Raw genomic sequence first — 23534 nt, 5'->3', positions numbered from 1 at the left:
TTTTTCTTTTTGAACACCCCAACGAACAAAGAGTAAAATCATCAAGCGACACGATGTGCACTAGGACGACGCTCTACTTCAAGGGCATGTGCCACAGTCGGCGAGAGCACGACTACGACACGACGGGATGCGAGACGGGGAGCGCAGCTCATTGTCCCGAGCTGATTGAGGGCCCTGCCCGGGAGACGGGGCTCGACTGTATCCTATGCCGGCCGCGACCGAGGGGCAAGGCCAGGAGACGGAAGGCTTCGGCATAAGGAAGCAGCTAAAATTAGGTATTGGCGATGGAGGAACAGGGTACCGGTAAAAGGGCGTCTCGGTCTAATACGTAGCTATACGCGCGTTCTTGATTAATATACATTGAATTTGGTTTCTGTTACAAAAGAGAAGTTGTGGATGTGTCACTGTCATGATGAATTTCGTCACCATCTAATTAGAGCTAAGTCAAACGCTTCAGAAATGTCTATCGCGTTGTTTGTAGGTATATACAGGTGTGTATAGGTGTGACCTTTGAAACGCATTGTGCGTAGGCCATAGATTTTGTACAAGAATTTACTTCAGGGACAGAGCCCTGTTGTGTTCTCCTCTTCTCGGATGGTCTTGGCCTCAGACTCCCAGTCTCGAATATAGTGGTACCTATTGCTAGGTGTATTATCGAGTCTCGTAGATGGATTCAGCCTAAGCGCTCTCGATTTCGAAGTTATTGGTATCGTGTTCTAGACGTGGATGTAGCTGCCTGATTACATCCCGTGGACATTCCGCCTCATGGGTACAGGTGATGAGACGTTGACGTTGCCACGGTCGAACAAGCGGTGGCCGACTGGGTTATAGCCCTCGACGTAGGCGACACCCCAGGGCTCGAGGAAAGTATCGTACGTCACTTCAGGTTTGTATGAAGCGATATGAGCGAAAGCTCTGTTTGTGCCCTCGCCTAGCCCGTCCTATACATGCGCGGGTTAGTAATTATCACATGGAATAAGAGCTATGCCAGCATTCGAAGGAGATGCAGGAGCAACGTTCAGGGACATGAGTGGGACTAACCATGGGGTATGCGGCGACGATGTCGTCGTAGGTCTCGACAGCAAATTTGGGATGAGGTCCGGGATGGTCCATGTTGATGCTTTCAATAATGAAATTTGTCATGAGATCCTCGCTATACAGCCCAATGCTCGAGGTAGCGTGCAGGGCAATACCGGTCCACACAGGGTTAGTTCGACGAGGTTTCCACTCGCCCTGGACGCCGTTATCTCTGAGGAAGTTGACGGTGTATATAGCCGCGTCAACCTCGAAGCGCTTGTCACTATGACATAATTAGTTTAGGTGTCGTCTAGCGATGTCCAGGGATATGGTATTGCATACTTCGAGGTAAAGGGGGAGTTGTCCCTTGTATCCCAACCGACATCGTGAAGAAGACAAGCAATAGCGTGTGCCTCGGCGTCGATCTTGGCAGCCAGTGTCGCGTTGTTGTTTATCGTTGCAGCGCCGAATAGCCATGTTCGGTATACGTGACGGATGAGGAACGGCTCGAAATTGGCCTCCATGAGCTCACGGGCTTGACGCACAAGGGGCGTGTCGACGACCTTTACACCGGCAATGGTGGTGTAGGGCAACGTCGAGTTGCTTGGGCAGCCCTTCTTGGGCGCGGCGGCCACAGAGGCTGTGAGGGCCAAGGCAGAGGCAATGCTGGAGAACTTCATCTTGACTACGGCTCAGACTGGATCAAGAGATGCGACGAGATAGAATTGAAGGTTCTAGAACTCGGAACCTCTGCTAAAATATATTTATCTTGGTTAGCTATCTACTATGTAGTTATACATGCAGTATGTTTCCCGTCTTGATTGTCGGTTCCACTACTATTTTCATTGTCAAATCTTGTAGGGTGGCATATTGAGTCTGACTGTAAGTCATCACATGGTTGCAAGGTTTGTTGGGCTTTGAAATTTGGAATGATAGGCGTCTCCCCTGCAACGTACGTAACACCAACAGGCTATCATGATGGCAATACCCCAGTGTTAGTGTACTTAAATACCGAATTACGAGATTATGCCAAGCATCTACCTAGTTATCGGATCATCCTAAAGAGACAGGATAGTTGCGCTCAGTGATCAAAGACGTTTTGGTAATTCTTCGGAGGCATTGATTTGGATTATTAGTAAGAGCCGGAATAGCTCCCTTTACCCATGTCTACTAAACTCAGCAACACCCGGGACTACGAGATGCATGACTGCGCTACACTCGACCCGGAAAGTCGATCTCCAAACGGTCCAATAACAGACAGGTAAGCGCTTCAAATCATTCAGAACCCTGTCGCTGGAATTTGATAATTAACAACCAGCCCCATGGCCTTAGGCGGCGGGATCGGGTTCAGCCGGCGGCGGGTTTTGATGTTGCCGATAGCGACAACACTTCGCGCTCCTACTTAAGCCTTGATATGATCCCGCACTAATAAAATTAAGCTCAAGCGACAAGTTCATGGCAAAGTCTTGTTTAGTGGGAACGGGAATGCCTCGTGTATAGTGCCGAATTGTACACCTACCTACTACTGCTGATTGTTCGTCTTCAAAAAAGAATATGGCACTTTGCAGGCAGTTCTCTTAGGTACTCATCATCATGGGACAATAGCCTATTAGTAACCGACAACACAATCTTCATGCCATGTCAACTCCATTCTTTCTTTGTCATTGAAGTTTCCACTCGATATTCGGTACCTCGGACATGCATGAATGCCGATACATTCGTATTCGACACCTCATAACCGTGCCACGCCCCACTGTTTTTCGGATTGCAGATTGCACACCTACTAAAGTAGGTGCTAGCCACCAAAATAACCAGTTAGCAAAATAACCACTTTTTTTAACCTTTCCACCTTTAATACCAAAAAAATACCCTTACAGTCGATTTTCAAGCTTTAAAATGGAATCCAACGTTTAAGAAGCATTGGATTACCTATAGGACTTCCTATTTGTAAAAATAACGGCTATTGTGCGGACCTTCGGCATTACGTATATAATCCTTCGAAATTGCCTTGTAGGCTATGGCGGACCTAATCGACCATTACTTTCGAATTTAAAGCTTAAACCTATTAAAAAAGAAGCTATTTACAATTATATTAACTACCTTAATCGAATAAACCTAGCTATATATGTTAAATTTATTTCTAACGTTGTTAATTATATATTAAAGGTAAAGGCTTACCTTTAAAATCCTAACCTACCTATAGTTAATTAATCCTAATTAAAGCGCTTTATCCAATGGTATAATTACCTTTAAAGGTTATAAAAAAAGTTCGATTTAAATTATATAACATTTAAAAATATAAAAGCTATTAATAAATATTTTTAAAAGTTATAAAACCTATTAAAAAATAAAGGTATTATTATAAAAAATATATAAAATATAAATAAAATTAGATTTTATATTAAAATAACTAATAATATATTTATTATTATTAAATAAACTTAAGCTTATTATTTTACTTTATTTAAAAATAAAGAGTTAATTATTTATATTAAAGCTATTTTTACTATTAAAAAAGTTATATTTAGCTTTTTTATATTAATAGGTTAACGCATCTCCCACTTGACCTGGCCACCCAATTGAGCTGGCCACCCCCCTAGCCCATACAAAAAACGTCGGTGCGCTAATCACGTGATAATTTAATAACTTTACGAATATTGGTCGTATAGAATAATAAAATATACCATTAGATTCGTAATAAAGAGAGCTATTTAACGGTACCCTTTATTAATTCTTACGACTTATATTCGCGGAGTTATTAAGCAATACGCTAAAGTAAGCGTTAAAATGATCCTTGCCTAGCGCCCTTTTAGCGTATTGCTTAATATCTTGCTTAATAAATTTTATAAAAAATAGTAAAAAATACCGCTGGATTCCTTATTAAATAACGGATCTAATGGTATTAATTATTTTATTGTAGGCCCAATATTGGTTAAGTTATTACAGATTGAAACATTGGACTTTTATATAGGTTAAGGGGGTGGCCAGCTCAATTGGGTGGCCAGGTCAAGTGGGAGATGCGTTAAATATATATAGCTTAATAATATTAAACCCTTAAAATATTAAAATTAATAGCTATTATAATTAGCCTAATAGGCTATTTAAATAATTAATTAAGCCTTAAATAAATTAAATACTTTAAAAAGTATATTATATTATTATAAATTAATTAAAAATAACTATTTATATTAAATAACTATAGATTTTATTATATAAAAGAATTTATAGCTTTTTATAACTTTTATAATATTATTCCTTTTAATCTATTATTTTATTTAACCTATATATTTTAACTATTAAATATAACGGTTTTTTAACCTTTAAAGTATTATTATATAAAGGCTTTAAATATTATTATTTAAAATAGAATAATTAATATTATAAAGTTAAAATTCTTAAGGTATATTTAATAGGTTAAAATTTAAGCCTTTAAGCCTTTAAGCCTTTAATAATCTTTTTAGCTTTTAAAAAAATTAAAATTTACCCCTTTAATCCATTTAAAGTCTTTTAACTATTAAAATAACAAATCCTTCGTAAAGTAATACCTCTTTAATTTATAACCCTTAATTTATTATTTAATTCTTTTATATTAACGCATCTCCCACTTGACCTGGCCACCCAATTGACCTGGCTACCCCAATAATCTATATAAACCCCCATTATTTTAATCTTTAATAACTTTACGAATACTAATCGTACGATTGAAAAATTAGCACCTTTAAATCCGTTAGTTAAAGGGGAATTTAGAGGTATTTTTTACTATTTTTTACAAAATTTATTAAGCGAGATATTTAGCAATACGCTAAAGGGGCGCTAAGCAAGGGTTAATTTAACGCTTACTTTAGCGTATTGCTTAATAACTCCGCGAATATAAGTCGTAAAAGTTAGTAAAGGGTACCGTTAAATAGCTCTTTTCATTACGAATCTAATGGTATATTTTATTATTTTATACGATTAGTACTTATAGAGTTATAAATTATCACGTGATTAGCGCACCGACGTTATTTGTATGGGCTAGGGGGGTGGCCAGGTCAAGTGGGAGATGCGTTAATCTTTATAACTTTATAATATATTAATAAAGTAATATATTATATTATTAAAGCTTTAAAAGGAATAAAAGGTTTTAATTATAACCTTACTGATGTTATTATTTAATTTATTAAGGGGTTTATTTTAAACGTTATAAAAGTGGTTTAACTTTAAGCTAACCTTTTAAGGATCTAATTAGCTTAAAAGGTTTTTTAAGCCTATAGATTAATAAAGAATACCCCTTTAAAGTTAAGCGGAGTTTTAATTATAATTAAAGGTTATTATATAGTTGAACAATTGGTTAAAAACAAATTTAAAAAGGTTTGAAAGCTTATTAAGGCTATAAAAGAATGCTATAGAAAAGCTATTTAACGTGCCTTTAAAAAAATAGCTAAAATAGTATACAATTAGAGGTATATTAATAGGCTATTGCTAGCGTTAGTTATTTCTAGCGATGGAAATAGGCGCTTTTTATGTAAATTCTAGTTATGAAGGTTAAAAAAGTGGTTATTTTGCTGATTGGTTATTTTGGTGGCTAGCACCTACTTTAGTAGGTGTGCAATCTGCAATCCGAAAAACAGTGGGGCGTGGCACGGTTAATGAGTCTAACCCCCAGGAGAAAAGGAGCGCTTTTACATAAGGCTAGTTGTTATATGAACTCCATTCTCACCCTGGCACCTTCGCATAGCTCCACAGATCGGCTGTGTCACCCTACCAGATAAGTATTCTCAGTATGGGGTAGCTACACTAAACTCGCCGTTGCTTCACTGATGACCTGATATCAAATAGGGCTCATCTCTCAGCTGAAGATCTACATGTACACTAAATGCCCCTGTATGCAATCGCTTATTTCTAAAGTTTATGTGAGAGAGTATCTATCTACTTTTATGTAGGCAAGTAGTCGGCGGAGTATAGCATAGGTTTGGCTCTCTCTCAAGTGATTTATCTACCAGCTATGGCTAATATATTAGCGTGGCGCTTCGTCTCCTTAAAGCCTATAGACACGGAGGAGAAAGGTTTCTAACCTGAGATGCTCTAGCGACTGGGGCACCTGTAGCATATCCTCGAATCAGACATGATGTTTTACATTCAGATTGAGATATCACTGGATCAGTCATTCCACCATATATATGCCACGACCCCATCTACTGTGGAAATAGATTGAGACATTGCTAATGACGAGAATCCACATATCATGATTGACGCAGAAAGTATTCTATATATGCATATATAACCTGGCGTACTTACGAACGGCCGTGAGAATAGAGTGGTGGGAGTCCATCAGACGTCCCGTCGTAAGATATTTCTCATCCTTTCTTTGCATCCTTCTGAGCAATGATTGCCTACCACCGACCTCTTCCTACATATCCTCCAGACTTCTCTCAACTTTATTCCCCAAGCTATGAAGAGACATATATCACACTTCGTCAACCAAATGTCAAAGTAAAAAGAGATAGTTGTTAGACATGCAAAGTCTAACGGTAGATATGTTTCCCATCTAAGTGTGACAACATGTGCGTGTAGCCACGATCGAGCGCACAAAGACGTTTGTGGAAGCACAAGTGCCGTGCACCGACAGAAATGCAACGAGTTTCTGGCACCAATCGCCGAGACAAGCTGTATCTACTTGTGGTTGCATTGAGACCTCGAGGGTCTGCGTTTACTGATTACTGCAAAGCCCTGATTCCCTAATGCGGTCCTATTATATACAGACTTGTCGTGTAGAAAAAGGGATGCTTAGGTTTTCGTATATAGTGTAGACTAGGTCTCTTGACAGTTGTGCCGGGTTTATGTCGAGGTTGTTCGTATCTTCACAGTAGACGGAGACATCCGGAGTATAAAAATGAGCTTCGTGCTTGTATGTACGCGATTGTAGGAAAATATTCGACATGTGTGGTAAGCCTGGAGCGTAACGCCAACATTCGAACGAACAGCGCTAGTTGTTAGATAGGATACGAAGCATAATGTCAAACGTCAAATGGCTCGACTTAGACTTGACGCTGCTTCCAGAGTCATACATATATAGGTTAGCCGGGTTTCTCGGAAATTTCCAACATTGCTCGCACATGGGTGGCTCAATCCACAGTACCTGAGCTGTATGGAATGGCAGTGCTCTCAAGTACTTAAACATAACCTAAGTCCGTCTTAGTTGATCTTCTTCAGTCTATCGACTGGTCCTACCTACCTAGTCATGATGAAGAAGTACACCCGGGCACTCTAGTTGAGAAGACCATCTCTTTCCTTACCCAGAAAGCAGTGGTTATATACTTCTCCCCAGGAGATGGGTTCTATTCTCGATAGTCACATATAGTATGAAGGCGAAGAATTCAGTTAGAACAAACTGTTCTGTGTATGTAAGTGAGCGTGATTTCGGTGACAATGTGGACAACACATGTTCGCCCACAATTCCCTCGAAAGAACCAGAAACTTAATGATAGGATATAGGGAAAGAGATAGCATGGAGATCTGTTGTTAGAGGACACAGCCTGCCAACACAACCCTCTCGACCTTCAGCCCCTATCAGATCCAAAAAAAACCAAAAAAACCGCGCCAAACATTTTCACAGCTTCGGCCGCCGATTTCTCACATCACAGGCAACACAATTGCCGCGCACTGGCTGGACGAAACGTCCCTTGGAGGGACTGTATTCGGGACATCGCGGCGATCCACAATGTGGATGTGCCTCCGGGTTCTCAGTGAGCCAATGTTGGCACGCTTTATAGAAGTATGGGTTTAATATGTGACCGCATTGTAGATATTGGTACCAAAGTTCCTTGCACATCGTCTTTATTGCGTTTGCTTGTGTGATGGGGAAGACTGGGCTGCGTACCTACATGTTAGATCAAGTTTTATCTAGGGAGGACTGATGGTTGGAGTTTTAAACCTTTTGATGTTGGAGTATAGGTGTTTAGAACGTTGTTCTTGATTCTCGAAGGGCGTGATCTGCCGGTTTGGATGGAGTGTGGTGGGTTGTCTCAGGATTTGAAGTACAGAAGATGGAGGCGCAGAGTGCTACTTATATTCACTCTTGTTACCTACAGTCCACGTTCAACTTGCACATCACAATGAGCATCTTGTATTACAATTAGCCCTCCATAGTGTAGCCTCTCCCTGCCGAGCCTTCAGATCGACCTTATGGATGAAGTGGCCGTTCTCATTTGGCCAACCAGCGAGGGGTCGGCTCGAAGACTCTACCCAACAAAATTTGCCCAACATCAACTGCGTTACAAGATGGCAAACAGAGAGAACGGCGTAGTACAAGTTAAGGGCTAGCTCTGCATCCTAGAAAACATTCCAATGGGCGTAGCGGAATCGTGGCAAATGACAACATCACGGGTCCGGCCGTCGAAGAGTGAGCAGTCAGTTACATACACACAAGGGAGGGCTCCCTAGACCTATATCCTCCTATCAGGGCCAAGTAGTCAATAGAAAGTGATCGCGCTCCGGTGTTGAGAGTCTCTCTGAACCGTCATCAGAGGGAGCGTCTAGTCTCACAACTAAGTCAGCAGACTTCTTAATCCCCCCCCTGCATGAAGAATTACACATAATGATTGCAATCGCCCTTCTTAGATGCTTTCACAACGTCGACACGACCAAAGCAGTTGTTGCTGTGTTTGCGGACGCTTATATAACGCTAGCACGACCCCTTGCAAACATTGGTCATAATGCCTCGTTAGAAATGCAGGGAGATATCCCGAGCTGCTCTGATTTCTCCCTTCTCACCTTCTTCTGAGACATGTTATTCTAGATCATTTATACTGTAAAATTTCTAGATCTATTATCTTACGAATAGATATTATGCGCAAGACCAGGCGAAACTAGCCGCCCTGGTATCTGTAAGTGATAATATCAATATCACCATCTTCGTCACTGGAATCCTATGCCGGATCCTATGCGTTCTAAATTGTGCTCTTCAGCCATCCGAAACCTAAAATAATTTGAATAAAGTTGACTATTTGTTAGTAGATATAGTAGTAGTACTAGGTAGATGAGTACCTGGTGCACCAGCTTTTACTTATAGCCTTCAAGCCTACGTTAATATAATGGAAATGCTATAGAATATATGCCATGGTTACACTCTACGCAAGGTCACTAGTTCAAATTACCGTGCGCCCACCTACCTATATATGTAGAAAAGCTCGAATAGAAAGACATCAAACTAAGGATGCCCACCGTTGTATGGAAAATCTGCGTACTAAAAAGAAGTATAGAATAGTGAACGCTTAAGCGAAGGGGGGTATTAGCATATACTAGGCAGTTGAATACTTAGCCCACCAGTCTTTCCTCACACTATCCAATATTTGCATTTCCCTTAAAATCCGGCAATCCATACTTACTATTTCCTAGTAATTAATTAATTAATCAGTGAAAAATACAAAATACATAATCTCAAGAACCAAGATGATTCCGCGTCACAGGGGACCCAGCAGGCGTCCTACTACTTACCTACTATCCACCCCATTTATCCTCGAATGGCTAGCATATGGGCTCCTCATAGAAGGAGACCCAACAGCGTGTATTCGCGACAGCAGATATCTCGTCGAAGGCATTGCGGACGCGCTGCAGGGCTGCTGGGAGAGCTCATAGATGCCGTGCAGGAACAGAAAGACTACGTTTCCCGGGGAGTACAGAGAATACGCGGTCAGTTTTCCGGGTGTGAGCTGGTATCTAAGTCCGGCTTAAGTTGAAGCTGTACTGGCAACACAGAAACGCGTTGCCTACGTTATAGGGGCTTTAACTGAATTATTTAAATCACTTTTGATGCCCATGGATAGAGCGTATTCTAGCACATATATTTCACGTTATAGTATGAGCCCAGTTTAAAGAATATATACTCTTTATTATTTGCTATTTGGTGGTATCATGACCATTGCAGGGTACCTGCCGGTTACATATGACCGGTTTATCTACCGTAGTACAAATTATCCATAGAACTCCAAATTCTCCTCTTCTACGCCTTCACATTATACCATTACTCGTTATTGTCGATCGGATCCAAATCCTGGGATCTTAATCGTAAATATCCTCATCCATGTCTTCTGGGGCGATATCGTCCACAGCATCATCTTCGTCAACTAACATTTCTTCGTCATCAAGGTCACTGTCTGTATGGTTGGCGAGTACTTGAATTTTGTTGTCGACAAGAACAACTCTCGCGGACTCTCCGTCTTTGATGGCACCACGGAGAATCAAGACAGCCAGACGGTTCAGGACCTCCTTCTCAATGAGTCTCTGGAGCGGTCGGGCACCGTAGGCTGGGGAATAGCCGGCGTTGCCTAGGTAGTCCTTCACCTCGTCCGTTGTTTCGATTGTAACCTTGCGGTTGTTGTCTTCCAACCGTTTCTGAATCTCGCTCAGTCGGAGCTCAACAATCTTGCGGATTTCGCGTCTTGTGAGACGGTTGAAGATGATGATCGAGTTAATTCGATTCAGGAATTCCGGAAGGAAATAGTTCCGCAGAGAATTCATGACAAGCTCTCGAGTTGCATCGTCTATCTTTCCGTCTCGTCCGGCAGGGCGAGCAAGGTACTCCGCACCCAAGTTGGAAGTCATGACCACGATACAGTTCTTGGCATCGACAATGCGTCCTTGGCCATCAGTGATACGACCGTCATCCATGAGCTGCAGGAGAACTGTCAATACCTCTTTGGCGGCTTTCTCTACTTCGTCAAAGAGGAGAATAGAGAAAGGCTTTCGGCGCAAAGCCTCAGTAAGTTGACCACCAGAGTCGTGTCCAACGTATCCAGGAGGCGCGCCAATCATCCTGCTTAGAGAATGACGTTCTTGGTACTCCGACATATCAAAGCGGATCATTGCCTTGGGGTCATCGAACAGGAATTCGGCAAGTGCTTTAGTGAGCAACGTCTTACCAGTACCCGAAGGTCCACTGAACAGGAAACTGGGCGGCTGGTTCGGGTTGCTGAGACCTGAGCGTTGTAGCCGTATCGCGTTGGATACTGCCGTGACCGCTTCCTTTTGGCCGACCACGGTCTTACCAAGAGCGCGTTCCATATGTATAAGTTTCTCCTTCTCCGTAGTCTTGAGTCTCGTAACTGGGATGCCACTCCATCGAGACACGATTTCGTTGATCTGGTCAGGACCCACAATATCCGTTATCATAGCGTTACCGAGATTGTCAGGGTTCGCACTAAGTGCGGCATCAGCAGCTGCCTTCTCCTTTTCGAGCCTTTTGATATTTTGTTCTTGTTCGGGAATTGCATAGTATGTAAGATCAGCGGCTCGAGCATGGTCACCCATTCGAGCAGCGTCTTCTGCCTTGACCTTGAGCTGATCAAGCTTGACCTTCGCCTCTTGAATTTCCTTGCCGCGCTTCCTTTCGCTCTCATACTTTTCGCGTAGTGGCCTCAGTTCTTCCTCGACATTCTCTGCAGCTTGTTTGGCAATTTCAAGACGTGCTTTAGAAGCATCGTCCTTCTCTCGCGACAGGGCGTGGATCTCGATTCGCAACTGCCGTAACCGTCGCTCAAGCGAATCTATAATTTCTGGTTGAGACTCTCGGGCGACTCGAACGGCGGCTGCAGCTTCGTCGATAAGATCAACTGCAGAATCGGGAAGACGGCGAGAAGTGAGGTAACGACCAGCGAGATTGGCAGCGGACACGAGGGCACTATCTGCGATGGTAACACCGTGGTGAACTTCGTACTTCTCCTTCAGACCTCGCAGAATAGAGATGGTCTCAGGGATGCTTGGTTCCTTAACCAACACCTGTTGGAATCGTCGTTCGAAAGCGGCGTCTTTCTCAATATATTTCCGGTACTCGGCAAGGGTGGTAGCACCGATACAGTGAAGTTGGCCACGGGCTAACATTGGCTTCAGAAGGTTAGCAGCATCCATACCGCCCTCTCCCGTTGCTCCAGCACCCATCAGCAGATGAATTTCGTCGACGAAGAGAACAATCATTTCTTTAGCTTCAGATATCTCCTTGAGGACACCCTTCATTCTCTCTTCAAATTCACCACGATACTTGCTTCCAGCGACGAGAGCACCCACGTCTAAGGACATGAGTTTGCAAGCCGCGAGGTTGTCAGGGACGTCGGCATTGACGATTCGCTGAGCCAGGCCTTCGACAACCGTCGTTTTACCAACACCAGGTTCACCGATCAGAACCGGGTTGTTCTTGGTTCGACGTGAGAGGATACGAATAACTCGTCTGATTTCTTCCTCTCGCCCTATGACGGGGTCGATCTTTCCTTCCCTCGCCATAGCAGTCATATCAATGGTGAATTTAGCCAGATTCTCGTTCTCATCCTCGGTATCAGCGGTGCGCGAGTCGACCCGCTTTGTTCCACGAATGGCCACAATGGCATCTTGGATGAGTTTAGGCTTAGGGACATTGGCTTCCTTGAGCGCCGTGGCGATGGAAGCATCCTCGGACAATGCGCTGATGAGGTGGTCCACGGCGATGTAGGAATCCTTTTGTGTCTTTTGCAGCTCGTTCGCCTTCCTTAGGACTGTGTTGAAAGACTGTGACATGGAGATGTTCTCGGGAGGTGGATTTTGGGATGGCAGGCGGACTAATGTCTTCTTCAGCGCTCTGCTGAAAGCCTGAGGGTCACCATTGGCCCTTTCCACGACCTGTCGTAGGAGACTCGAGGTGGGTTGAGGGTTGTTCTGCTGGTCCTTGGACAGGTCGGGAGGCGGATCGAGAAGTGAGACGGCTAGATGTACGGGGAGGAGCTGTGAGTGAGCATACTGCTCGGTGAGGGCCATGGCATCTTCCAAGGCCTTCTTGCCCCGCTCCGTGAATTCCATTCGGGAATTCATGGTGACGGTGGGTTGTGCGTATGAAGTGGTGTGTTGTAGGGTCGGTTAATGTTATGTTTTAATGTTTCAGAGAAATATAAATGCTGTGTTTAGGTGTGTCTGATGAAGTGAATGCCCTCGGCACAACACAACGTATTGTGAGTAAATATAGCCCTCAGAAAGCGAGACTATTGTTTGCTTGCTTTATACAATGTCTTTGTTTTGGGTTGGTTGTTCAGTGAAGAGAAAAACAGAGACAAAGCAGCGAAGGGGAAGATGATGCAGGATTTATCTGAGTTTCGCTGTGGAGAAGGCGAGAGCATGAAGCATGAACAAAAGTGGCATGATATGATGTCCGTGTGATGTCGAAGCGACCAGTCTCTTCACGCAGCAGCGAGAGCGACATACATCATCGGGCACCGCTGGTCGTAGCCCGTAGCAGCCAGTAGCAGCCAGTAGCAGCCAGTAGCAGCCAGTAGCAGCCAGTAGCAGCTCGCGACAGCCAGCAGCTCCGCGCTACTTGGAGAAGCTTCGACTGAGCAGACTGAGGTCACCACCTCACCCTAGAAGCTTCGATGGCCGCCGTGGGGCAAACTTTGGATTTGGACTGGGGTAATACCGGGTTCTGACCAGGGCCCTGGATGGGGCTGAATCGCTTGGCTGACAGCTGGAAACAGGCTGATGGGCTGCATTCCCTGCCCTGACTGGACGGACTTGCACTGCTACGTCGACAGCCCTGGAGCCTGCGCCGTGTCTGCCTGTTGCAGCATCCCACCATGACCGGTGTAGAACTTGTCTCGCTGCTCCAGATTGCAAGATAGATTCAAGACAGATACTGCACGTGGGACAACAGACTGCCAACAGATTAGGTAGGTGCTTAGAAACAGCCTACGAAGCCTTCTTGCGGGCTGCCTTATGACCAGCAACCGGCAACCAGCTCGAGTCTGCTCGGTCAGTGCCAAGCCCACGACATGACTAGGGATGCCGGGCTATTGGGTCTGACGTTGACAGCTGCCAGCACTTGCTCCAGCCTCTGCCAGCGATAGGCTGATAGCCCCCTACAGCCTACAGCCTACAGGCAGCGTAGTTGAGATAGGTAGATTGATCGCGCATGTGGAAATTTTGAGTAACGAGCAGAGCAGACGGGAGAGCTTCGTCGGCACCACGTAAGGGTGCCTCCACGACCACCACACACCATTTCCCACACGCCACACACCACACACCACAGAACTCACAATGGCACTACGGATAAGTCCCATAACAGCCCAATTGGGCAAGTTATCCATCGGCAACACTACCTCCAGAACCAGCATACGACTCGCATCCACGACGAAGAGGAGGAAGGGCGAGCGGATTGAGCCGAGTTTCCAGCCCGGCCACGGCGAAAAGATCTACGTCTTCAAACACTTCTTAGATGGGATGACGGTATACTCACACGACCCCGTGCTCAAGGTACATTACGTTACACCACGTTCCTCGAAAAGCCCCCTCCCCCCGGTCCCATCCCACCTAATCGAGAGGAATACGAAACATGTCACTAACTATCACCCTCGAAAATTAGGCAAACCGCGCATTTAGACAGATACCGTTCAATGGAAAGAAACTCAGGCCTGCGAAGCTACGGAAGGACTACTGGCGGCCGATGGCCATGATCCAATTCCCGGACGGGCAGGGCGAGGTGGGCCGCAGCGTGTACCAGCGGTTGCGGGAGTGCAAGAAATTGCACGAGTACTCGTGGGGCGATAGCGTGCTGTACGGGGAGAAAGGAGAGACGCTCACGACGCATGACCGCGGCCGCCGCCTCAACGACCAGCGCGCCAACACCATCGCCGACATGGCCGCCGTGCTGGGAGGCCTGGGCAAAGGCAACAAGATCGTGGTCGGAGCCGCCGCAGAGGACACGAGCGGCAGTGAAATAACGGTGCCCACTGCCACCGAGGACGATGGCAAGACACTTGTCCAGGCGACCGTCTGGTGGGCCGACGGACTCGATCAGAACTACGCCGAGAAATGGTCCAAGAATGTCACACATCATCTTTTCGAGAATGCGATCCTGGTGCCGACCGAGACCGCGACCGAGACCGCAACCGCGACCGCGGAAAATGCAGAAAGCGTGGCGGCCGAGATATGAATAATGGGAGTAAGAGCTTACGTATAACGCCAAACAAATGTCACAGATTTAAAAACAAATATTATGTATGTCATCGCTGGCAAGCAGGCAGGAAAAGTCTGCTCCGTGTTCTAGCTCTTCGAGCTGCGTGTTACCAGCAACTCCCTCTCACCATGTTATACCTCGAGGGAGGCAGGGGTGAGAAACGCTACTACTGTAACATAGTGTAGTAAAAAATCATTACATATATGTATCATAGACCCATCATATTAAAAAAAAAAAAGAATAAACCGCGCCAAGGAACCAACATGACAATGCCCTCTCAAGCAGCTACATATGTATCTAGTGGGGGGAAAAAGGGAAACGCGGCTTGCCTTTAGAACTGCAGCGCAAACGATTTCAGATACTCGTAATGTGGGATGTTCTCCTCCACGCAAGCTCTGATTATCCTCTGCCCCTCCTCGCCGTACTTCTGTCGCCATTCCTCGTTTTCAGATTCTTCGGTGACAGGTTTCTGTGTTCACGTTCAAGTTAGATTACGGTCGTAATATGAGCAATGAAATATATATATATATATTTGTAAAAAGGGGGTTTGAAAACATACCTTGACGTGAGTCCTAGCAGTAAGCCCCTTGCTCTTGATAGCATCGTTATGCCATCCATTCCACTTCGCAAAGGCCTCTTCGACGTACGCCTGGTTTCCGCCGTCGTCCCACTTTAGCATGTCCTTGGAGAACGGGATGCCCGTCTCTCTGCAGAAGGCCCGGACGGCCTCCTCGGGGTGGTCGAGGAGGTCGTCGGCGTCCAGGACGGTGATGGTGACCTCGTCCTTCCCCTTCACGGCGCCCGAGTCTTCCCGCCCGGCTACCGAGGGGCCGACTAGACCCTGCTCTCGCAGGTAGTCGAACAGGCGCCGGAGCTCGACGTAGCCGGCCTCGCACGGCATGAAGTGGTCCCAACCCGTCGTTTCGGACAGGGGAGGGGAGCAGCACCGCATATACGACGGGATACCCCGACGCGGGTGGCGGATGAGGAATGTCCAGTGGAACTTCTTGAGGACTTCCAGAGGGATGACCGTAGGGTTGCCCGTGGGATCGGAGCCTTGCCTCTTGCTCTTCTCGATGCCATTGACACCGTTGGTGCCGTTCACACCGTTCATATAGCTGTGACCATTCACCCCGTTTGTGTGGTTGTGGCCATTTACCCCATTAGTGCCATTGACACCGTTTGTGTGACTGTGGCCGTTGACCCCATTCGCATGGGCGTCGCCGTTGACACCGTTCGCCAACTTTTCACCATTGGCGGACACGCCGTTTGCAGGGCTGCGCAGGGATGACGCAATGGATGGGACCCCGTTGTTGGGAGGCATCACGTAATACGCCATGTCTTTGATGAAAAGACGCTTGCCCTACCGAGACTGTTAGCCGACATGGCATTTTTTCCCCTCTAAACTGCAATTTTGAAAATTAAAAGTGATAAGGGATCAGAATTCAAAGGTTTGAAGCTGGTGAATTTTAATGGATGAAAGGAAAAGTGTATATCCCAAGCCGCACGCTGAGATAAGTGTAGGTTTAGATGCCAAGGAAGCGTGATAAATCGAATGAAAACAAAGTGAAAGGAAGAATTAAAGAAAAAATAGGGATGTCTAACCTGGCTTGCATCCCGATCAAGGCGATCAAGGACATTCCGGTACGTAGTCTTAGAGAAGCCACTGCTCAATCTGCCCTCCTCGTCATCCTCGTATCGCTCACCCAGCCTCTCAGGGCCATAGTAGAAAGCGTCTCCAAAAGGCTCATGGGCGCATTGGAGAGTATCTTGACATGTCATGAACACCTATAAGGAGTTACCCCAAAAGTTAGAATCGAGTTCTGATTTATTTCCGCCCTTCTAATCTATGTTGCATATGGCGTGATTGGAGACGGCCGGGGGAGGGATAGGATACTGACTCTCTCAAATGCGGTCGAGCAGGCCCGCGGATGCGTAGCCACAAAAACAGGCCTTTCTGACATGATTGAAATATGGGCGTGTGATATTTTTTTTGAGCTTGTCGAATGTTGCAATTGCTCCACGAGGTGGTGTGATCGAGGCTATGGGAAAGGCTTGAGATCGATTCGAATTATATCTCTTATAGCGCACCGCGAAGGAAGTAGTTGATCGCCGGGCCCATTGAACAACGATACGATAATGCTCGGGTCATTTAAGAAACAGTCGAAAGCTGGGGAAAAGATAAAGTGTTTAGAGCAATGGGGAGGTCAAAGTATAAGGAAAACAGAGTTCTGTCCGGATGTATCTTGAGACGGGGATCCCAGCTTTAAACCTATCCAACGACGCGGCGGAAGGTTCTGCTCTACAGTTTGCTACTTACTACTTGCCTCTACCTACCTACCTACATTATGCACACTACTTAGTAGCCCATTCAGTGAGTGTGGTGACAATGATTGGTACAATGTAAACGTAAACATACATAATATGTTGTACATATGGTATCCATGAGGTACAGTAGAGACAGATACCTGGACAAGGATAACAGGTTGGGCACAGAGGTACTCATGGCCGAGACTGGACTTGTGAAAGACTTGCGAGAGACTTGCGAGGGACTTGCTCGCTTGCTGTTGTTCTTTTTCTCCTTGACTCGGCCCTCACCCCGGTACGTGTACGTCATATACTTGTTAGTAGGTACAGCTTGTCTACATGGAGGTAACTATGTGTGATAGTGCGGGTCGCCCCCATATCCAATGTTGCAAGCGGGTTCCGAAGTCTTCTCATCTCATCTACATGGTTTCTCGAGATACTTGACGGGCGAAAGGCAGAACATCAGCGCCAATTGGTAGAACGGATGGATCTCCGGTGCCAATGCAGGAAGACAATGGCTATATTCGGTGTCTTAAAGCCGACTCCTTCCTTCTACGACGTCGACGTGAGGAGATGTATAGAGAGAGGTCCTGTGTAAGAGGAATTGGCGAGAAATCCCGAAATTCCGGAGTCGCGTGGCAGGGCAGCCGCAGAATCCCATGAAAAAAGGCTACCTAGACTTAGTAAGTAATTAAGTTCCCCAGGGCCCTGAGATCCGATACCTACAGGTACTCGAGAAGACACTGCAATTGAGTGAGAAGTTGTCATAGAGCTACTTGAACGCGTTATACTTTGAGATTTGGGATATTGCGGCGCATGTGTGAGTGCATTGAGCTTCTATTGGTGCTCGCTCCCTTGGCATCTCAATCTCATTGTAACCGGGTCTTTTCAGATGTGCTCTTGACCTACGGCACGTACCGGTACATACGCCATGAGACTGCGGAGTTATATCCGCTACCTACATGGATAATACCTACTTACGTCAGTCACTACAGTATATATGTACATCTGCAGTTTCGATCGGTAAGCTTGTTAGCATTTCTCTAAGCCCTTACGAAGTTAGAAAAGAGGGCAGCTGGCCACATCACTTTGGATAGGTACGAGATGAAAATCTTACGTATCTTCTACGACTATTTGAAGTACAACTAAGTCACCTCTACTGTTGGTACCCATTTTTAGAAGAGATTTCAAAATGTGTTTTACAGTAGAACGGAACGGCGGCCTTAGTCCCTCGTTACCAATTCAACGGTCTGCCATCCATCGACATCTAGCCAAACGGTGGCGCGCCTTGGACCAGCCCTAGCATCCACTGACCTCGACGATGTGGCACCCAAGCGTCGAGGCCCCATGGTTTGGTGGAGCTTCACATGCGGTTTGAGGGGTACAATGCCATGGATATTTCAGGATTTCCATCCAACGCGGGCAAACGGCGCCCCTGTAAGTGGCCATGGCAAGTCTCTGCGGGAGACGCTAGAGTGAAGGTCTGACGGCCTGAAGTCGCATCGTCGGTGTAGAGGGGGTGTGGAGTATTGCATACGTTGCTGAACGATTGGCCGTTTGTCAAGACACCACCACTGCAGCCCTTGCTTCATGTGGAACTGACCACATTAGCAGGAGACCGAGAACCGCCGAGAACCACCGATACCCGGAGCTTGGAATTTTCTAGTGTTGTTGACATGCATGCATTCGAGTTCAGTTGTGCCACCAGTCTGACCAGCCCATGGGCCAGGCAGGCTGACTGAGTTATCATATGATTAGCCAAGTCGTGGGGCGATCGCAGCAAGTGGTGTAGCGATGATTGCACAGGCGAATCCGGATAGGTAGATCCAACAGCATACCCTCGGTGCTGTAGCGTGGTGGCAAGACGGTGCGGCAATCAATTCAAAGACGTCCCCAGCTCCAGATGTTGAGTCCGACCTTTGTGCCTCTCTTGACAGGCAGTCCTGCATGCCACGTTTCGTTCCAGCCTCTACCCGTCCCATCAGGACGGAAGTTTTCCCAGAAGACGGCGTTGCCCGGTATCGCTTTGAACGTTACACCTGTGATCGGCTCACCGTCTTTCCTCTTCGTGCTGGCTCCATCATCGGCGTATTCTGGCTCTGGTTTGAGACACTCGACCCAACGACACCAGGGCCGGTCCGGCCCGTTGCGCTGCAACTGGGGGAATTCTGTGCCACCGCCTTCAATCTCATCGGCCTTCACCCAGGCCATGAAACTACTGACGCGACCCCAGCCACGGGGGCCAGAGCGCCAATCGAAGTGATGCGTGTACTGCGAGGGCAGTTCAATCAGAAACAGGTATGGTCATGGTGAAACAAAGGATTATGAGAATTGAGACTTACATGTTGACTTGGCCCGTATCGCTGAGTCCTCAAGCGCTCGATCCAAAGGTCATCTCGCCACCCTTGGAAAGATCGGGCCCGTGCCTCAATGCAGCGTACGGTGTCAGTACGAGGGACCACTGCAACTTCGGAGTCGCGGATTAGAGTATTGTGTTCTGTCGTGTGGCCATCGTTGGTGACAGTTGATGGTTCAAATAGCGGTTCGCTATAGCCAGACAAATTAGCTCAAGACTCTCACTTCTGATCATAAGACAAGGTGTATATGTACACCATTCATTCATTCACCAATTCGTAGACTACGCACGCATTGGCAGGAATAGAAAAGTAAAAGGGCACAAAGTCACCTGATCTCAAGGAGATGCTCCTGCTCGTCCAGCGAGAGGAAGTTCTCAATATACACGACAAGCGGTGCCTTGGAGAGGATATGTACGGCATAAGCGTCAGGAGCGCAGTTCAAAGGCGCCGTCTCATTGCCCGTGTCAATAGCCAGCATAGACTCATTGATCCGCGGCCGTGGCGTACGAGGCAGCCGGCGTGGCTCTCGACCGGCCGTTAGATACTGGTTTAGAGGGTCGTACAAGAGGAGGAGAACCGCGAGCCCGGCTACAACGTAGGAGAACATGGCGTTCATTAGTACCAACCACAACAAGACGACGGGACGATCGGGTTGGCTCAGCCAAGTCAAATCAGTAAGCCTCCCGTTTTGGTGAGCCATGGTACCCTGCCCCTTGGCCGGGTGGGACCACGAGAGCACAGTCAGCCAATCAGGAGCTTCACTGAACACTTGGTATGATGATACAGAGACTGATCATTAGTCTTCATTCGCGTAACTAGGTATTTCTCTAATCTTCTTGATGCTGAGATGACTGAGTTACTGTTTCTTCTTCTCCCTTTCTGTCGGGGCCTTGTGACTACCGTATCCCCTCCGCCAATAGACCGACGCTAACTTAAACACAATATATGCAAATCCCATGAGCACCACGGCAGCTGTGCCTGTACTAACCCATTTGGACTTGTTCAAGTCAAGAACCGGGACCCGGATCTGGTGGTTAAGGCTGCCGTCCTCTGCTTCCGGGGTTACGTGCCAAAACAGTGTCCGTGGCCCAAACAAGCCGTCATAGCCCAGATTGGTCCGATCGAAGGGGCTGTTTGGAAACTTAGTTCCCTCCTCGGTGTTACAGGCCCAGAATACAGATGGCGAGGGAATACTAATAGAGCTATATCCGCCTTCCGCTGGCGATAGATACCGAAGATGCAGAGGAATCTCTGCAGTCCAAGGTGTATCTATCTGCGTACTAGGAGATCGTAGCTCTAACAACATGCTGGACCCCCATACTTTCATTGCGTAATCGGGTGCCTCCAGATCAACCGGCTGGCTGATATAGCGTAACGCCGTCAGGTTCTTGGAGGACAAGAATAGATCGTCTCCAAGCTGATACTTATCAGCGAATATAGTCCGAGGCAACGTCAGATATGCATGCAAAGAGCAGGAAGATTCCTGTGACGGAGGTCTGCTAGAGTCAAGCTTTAACTGCAACGTTGGATGTAAACCTGTAGGTTGAAGTAACGCGGATGAGAACTTTGAGCCAGCGTCTTTGTGTCGGGAGGGGAATGCGAATAGGACAGGTGAGGGCTTTGTAGTTTCGCCTAGGACCGTCAAGAGCCCAGTAACGCCCAGTTCATGAGGTTCCAGGTGTGGGGGCGAATCCGGTGTCAAGATGCCAACCTCGGTTCTGTGCTTTGGATGGGAGTTAATAGATAGTTTTTGGAGGCCTTCTGGCCACATAGCTGTTATTTTCATCGCATGTGAAATAGCATCATAGGATAGATCAAGACAGACAGCCTCCCCAAGTGCTTGAGTCCACTCTTTGCAATGTAAATCAGTAGGTCCACATGCATATAGTTCGGCATATTTGGACAGGTTGGCGAGGGTATCCAGCGGTTGGAAGTACTGAAAGGCGGCCGAGTGCGAGAATCGATCCGTAGGAAGTTTAGTGAACGAATCCTACACGATGTTAGACGACACAAGGAACAGACTTTGTCTCTTTGCTAGAGCTACCTACAGCTGGCGATGAGCAGTCTATATCCCCAAATGCAGCACGAAGCTGTCCACAAAGTCGGACGCTTCAGTAGGTCAGCGATAATGCGTTCAAAGAGGGTATACACTGTTGCCTACGAATTCGTGGCACTGGCGGGCTGGGGTGTGTAGAAGACATGCAACCCAGGCGGTAGTCTGGAGGACCATGGCCCAAGGGTTGTGCGGGCTCGTGGCGTATTCCAGCGAAGGTGCAGCTCGTGGATGTCATGGAGGAGTTCCTGAAGGTCGAGGGGGAGCTCTTCGAGAGCTAACGTGACACGATGCTCGCGAGCAGCTTGCAGGTCAGGGCCCGTCATCGAGGTATCGCGAATGTCGAGGGAGGACGGGTCGATACCATGTTCGTTACGATGAAAGAAAGTGATACGGTGTCGCATATTGAATTAGGTGCTATGAATATCTACGTAGGATGCTGGTGGTTTCTGTTTCTGTTGTAAATGGATGGATGGACGTATTCTAGAGTTGCTGAGGGAGGGATGTTTTAGTTAGAGCTCCGATAGAGCTGTCTAATGATCAGCCCCACCATCCATCACTTGGTCAATCAGTCACATTCACTTACAGCCCCAGAGTTAGATAGTTCATCCAGGTTTATATCAAGATAACATGACCAGAGTTGCAGTATCTGTGAACCGATTATCCTATGCATAGCCCATCTAAGCAATGCGACTATATGTTGTGATATCCGTCTTCAGCGCAGCGCCCTTCCACATTTCTTCCCACTCCTTACCCGCAGCAAAGCGGCTGAGAGCTTCTTCATCCCGCCACGACCCCACGACTGCAAACACATTCTCCTCGCCTTGATCTTTTTCAATCCTCCAGCCCCCCGTGTGTTCAAATCCCGCGCGAGAAGATACCAAGTTCTTCGCGTCCTCATTCCAAATCTTCTCAAGCTTTTCCCTATTCCCCTCTTTGACGCCAACTCTCAATATGCTTAGACGTCCCGCGTCAAGTGTCTCCTTCCCGAACATCTGTACCCCGTCGACGTGGAAGACCTTGATCTCCGTTACCACGGAGTGATCGGCGACCGCACGCAGCCCCTGCTGGTTCTCTTCACTGACTATGCACTCAAGGTGTTGTTCTTTGGAGTCCCAGTGCGCCGTTATGAGGACCATGCCCGGGTCCTCGCGTTGTTGATACAAGGCAGCACCTCGATTGGCCGGGGGTCCGGGCGGGAGGGTTGACGACGCATTTGCTGCGGCCCACTGTCACTGGATTAGCCAACATGCTACCTAATTGCCGCTCTAAATGTGGCCTTGGCAAGAACTTTCTCCGTGACCTGAAATGCTGTATTGAATGAAAATTGAACGAGATAAAAAGTTAGGTAAACATGCCGCTTTGATCAGACGAAGAGAAGCTGGAAACATACGTCACCTTGTGCCTCCATGCCTTCTCGTAGAGCATTGAGAAACTCCGGGGAGATAGTCCCCGGGATGTTGGAAGGAATCCATGCTAGTTCTGTTACAGGCATTTTCAGGTAATGGCTTCACTAGATGAATAAAAGAACTGGTAAAATGGGTGTACTCAAAGATGCCGGAATGCTGCAGAGTAAGAAGAGGTAGGGAGTAAGTGCCTTGGAAATTCTCAACTAGGTGTGCCATCTATCTAGGCATAGACACGAGACGTAGCGGCTTTCCCCTTTGCTAGGCATACAAGAACGCATCATCGTAAGACCCGGAGCTTACATCTTCTCCTCCGGGGTCTTCAATATCAGCTTAGCCCTTCCTATCTATCTTCTATCTTTATCCTACTACGGCATGTAGTTAACTATTAAAGCCTTGGTTATACCTTAGCTATGATATAGTTATGTCATACCCATTGCGTCGCC

The 23534-nt window shown here is 46.8% G+C and overlaps 7 protein-coding genes across 7 annotated transcripts; 1 reads left to right on the top strand and 6 right to left on the bottom strand.

The window, feature by feature from the left end:
* Positions 1–312: 312 nt before the first annotated feature.
* F5B22DRAFT_614813 (uncharacterized protein) lies at positions 313–2130 on the bottom strand. The gene is made up of 3 exons (XM_047975488.1): positions 1360–2130; positions 1042–1300; positions 313–941 (listed from the first exon to the last, which is right to left on the bottom strand). The coding sequence occupies exons 1-3, from the start codon at positions 1695–1697 to the stop codon at positions 741–743; spliced, it is 798 nt and encodes a 265-aa protein (XP_047828960.1). The 5' UTR covers positions 1698–2130; the 3' UTR covers positions 313–740.
* A 7735-nt stretch (positions 2131–9865) lies between these two features.
* F5B22DRAFT_614809 (putative heat shock protein) lies at positions 9866–13303 on the bottom strand. The gene has a single exon (XM_047975487.1). The coding sequence runs from the start codon at positions 12829–12831 to the stop codon at positions 10057–10059; it is 2775 nt and encodes a 924-aa protein (XP_047828959.1). The 5' UTR covers positions 12832–13303; the 3' UTR covers positions 9866–10056.
* A 544-nt stretch (positions 13304–13847) lies between these two features.
* On the top strand, positions 13848–15065 carry F5B22DRAFT_301236 (uncharacterized protein). The gene is made up of 2 exons (XM_047970528.1): positions 13848–14262; positions 14372–15065. Exons 1-2 carry the CDS (start codon positions 14047–14049, stop codon positions 14939–14941), a joined length of 786 nt encoding a protein of 261 aa, XP_047828958.1. The 5' UTR covers positions 13848–14046; the 3' UTR covers positions 14942–15065.
* A 53-nt stretch (positions 15066–15118) lies between these two features.
* F5B22DRAFT_301048 (uncharacterized protein) lies at positions 15119–17111 on the bottom strand. The gene is made up of 4 exons (XM_047970525.1): positions 16867–17111; positions 16571–16753; positions 15525–16328; positions 15119–15434 (listed from the first exon to the last, which is right to left on the bottom strand). The coding sequence occupies exons 1-4, from the start codon at positions 16927–16929 to the stop codon at positions 15297–15299; spliced, it is 1188 nt and encodes a 395-aa protein (XP_047828957.1). The 5' UTR covers positions 16930–17111; the 3' UTR covers positions 15119–15296.
* A 2042-nt stretch (positions 17112–19153) lies between these two features.
* Positions 19154–20329, bottom strand: F5B22DRAFT_648516 (2OG-Fe(II) oxygenase family oxidoreductase; the record flags this gene model as incomplete). The annotated part of the gene is made up of 3 exons (XM_047979024.1): positions 19154–19543; positions 19615–19819; positions 19959–20329. 3 exons carry the CDS (start codon positions 20327–20329, stop codon positions 19154–19156), a joined length of 966 nt encoding a protein of 321 aa, XP_047828956.1.
* Positions 20268–22177, bottom strand: F5B22DRAFT_301055 (PIG-X). Its single transcript, XM_047970527.1, has 3 exons — positions 21791–22177; positions 21678–21738; positions 20268–21619 (listed from the first exon to the last, which is right to left on the bottom strand). The coding sequence occupies exons 1-3, from the start codon at positions 22084–22086 to the stop codon at positions 20486–20488; spliced, it is 1491 nt and encodes a 496-aa protein (XP_047828955.1). The 5' UTR covers positions 22087–22177; the 3' UTR covers positions 20268–20485.
* A 115-nt stretch (positions 22178–22292) lies between these two features.
* F5B22DRAFT_614790 (uncharacterized protein) lies at positions 22293–23532 on the bottom strand. The gene is made up of 2 exons (XM_047975486.1): positions 23076–23532; positions 22293–22911 (listed from the first exon to the last, which is right to left on the bottom strand). Exons 1-2 carry the CDS (start codon positions 23175–23177, stop codon positions 22363–22365), a joined length of 651 nt encoding a protein of 216 aa, XP_047828954.1. The 5' UTR covers positions 23178–23532; the 3' UTR covers positions 22293–22362.
* Between the last annotated feature and the right edge of the window lie 2 nt (positions 23533–23534).

Source organism: Xylaria bambusicola (assembly GCF_022495145.1).
Source record: "Xylaria bambusicola strain CBS 139988 unplaced genomic scaffold F5B22scaffold_34, whole genome shotgun sequence".
NCBI lineage: Eukaryota > Fungi > Ascomycota > Sordariomycetes > Xylariales > Xylariaceae > Xylaria > Xylaria bambusicola.
Note: the sequence above shows the minus strand (reverse complement) of the source record. Positions and strands in the feature narration are given on the sequence as shown.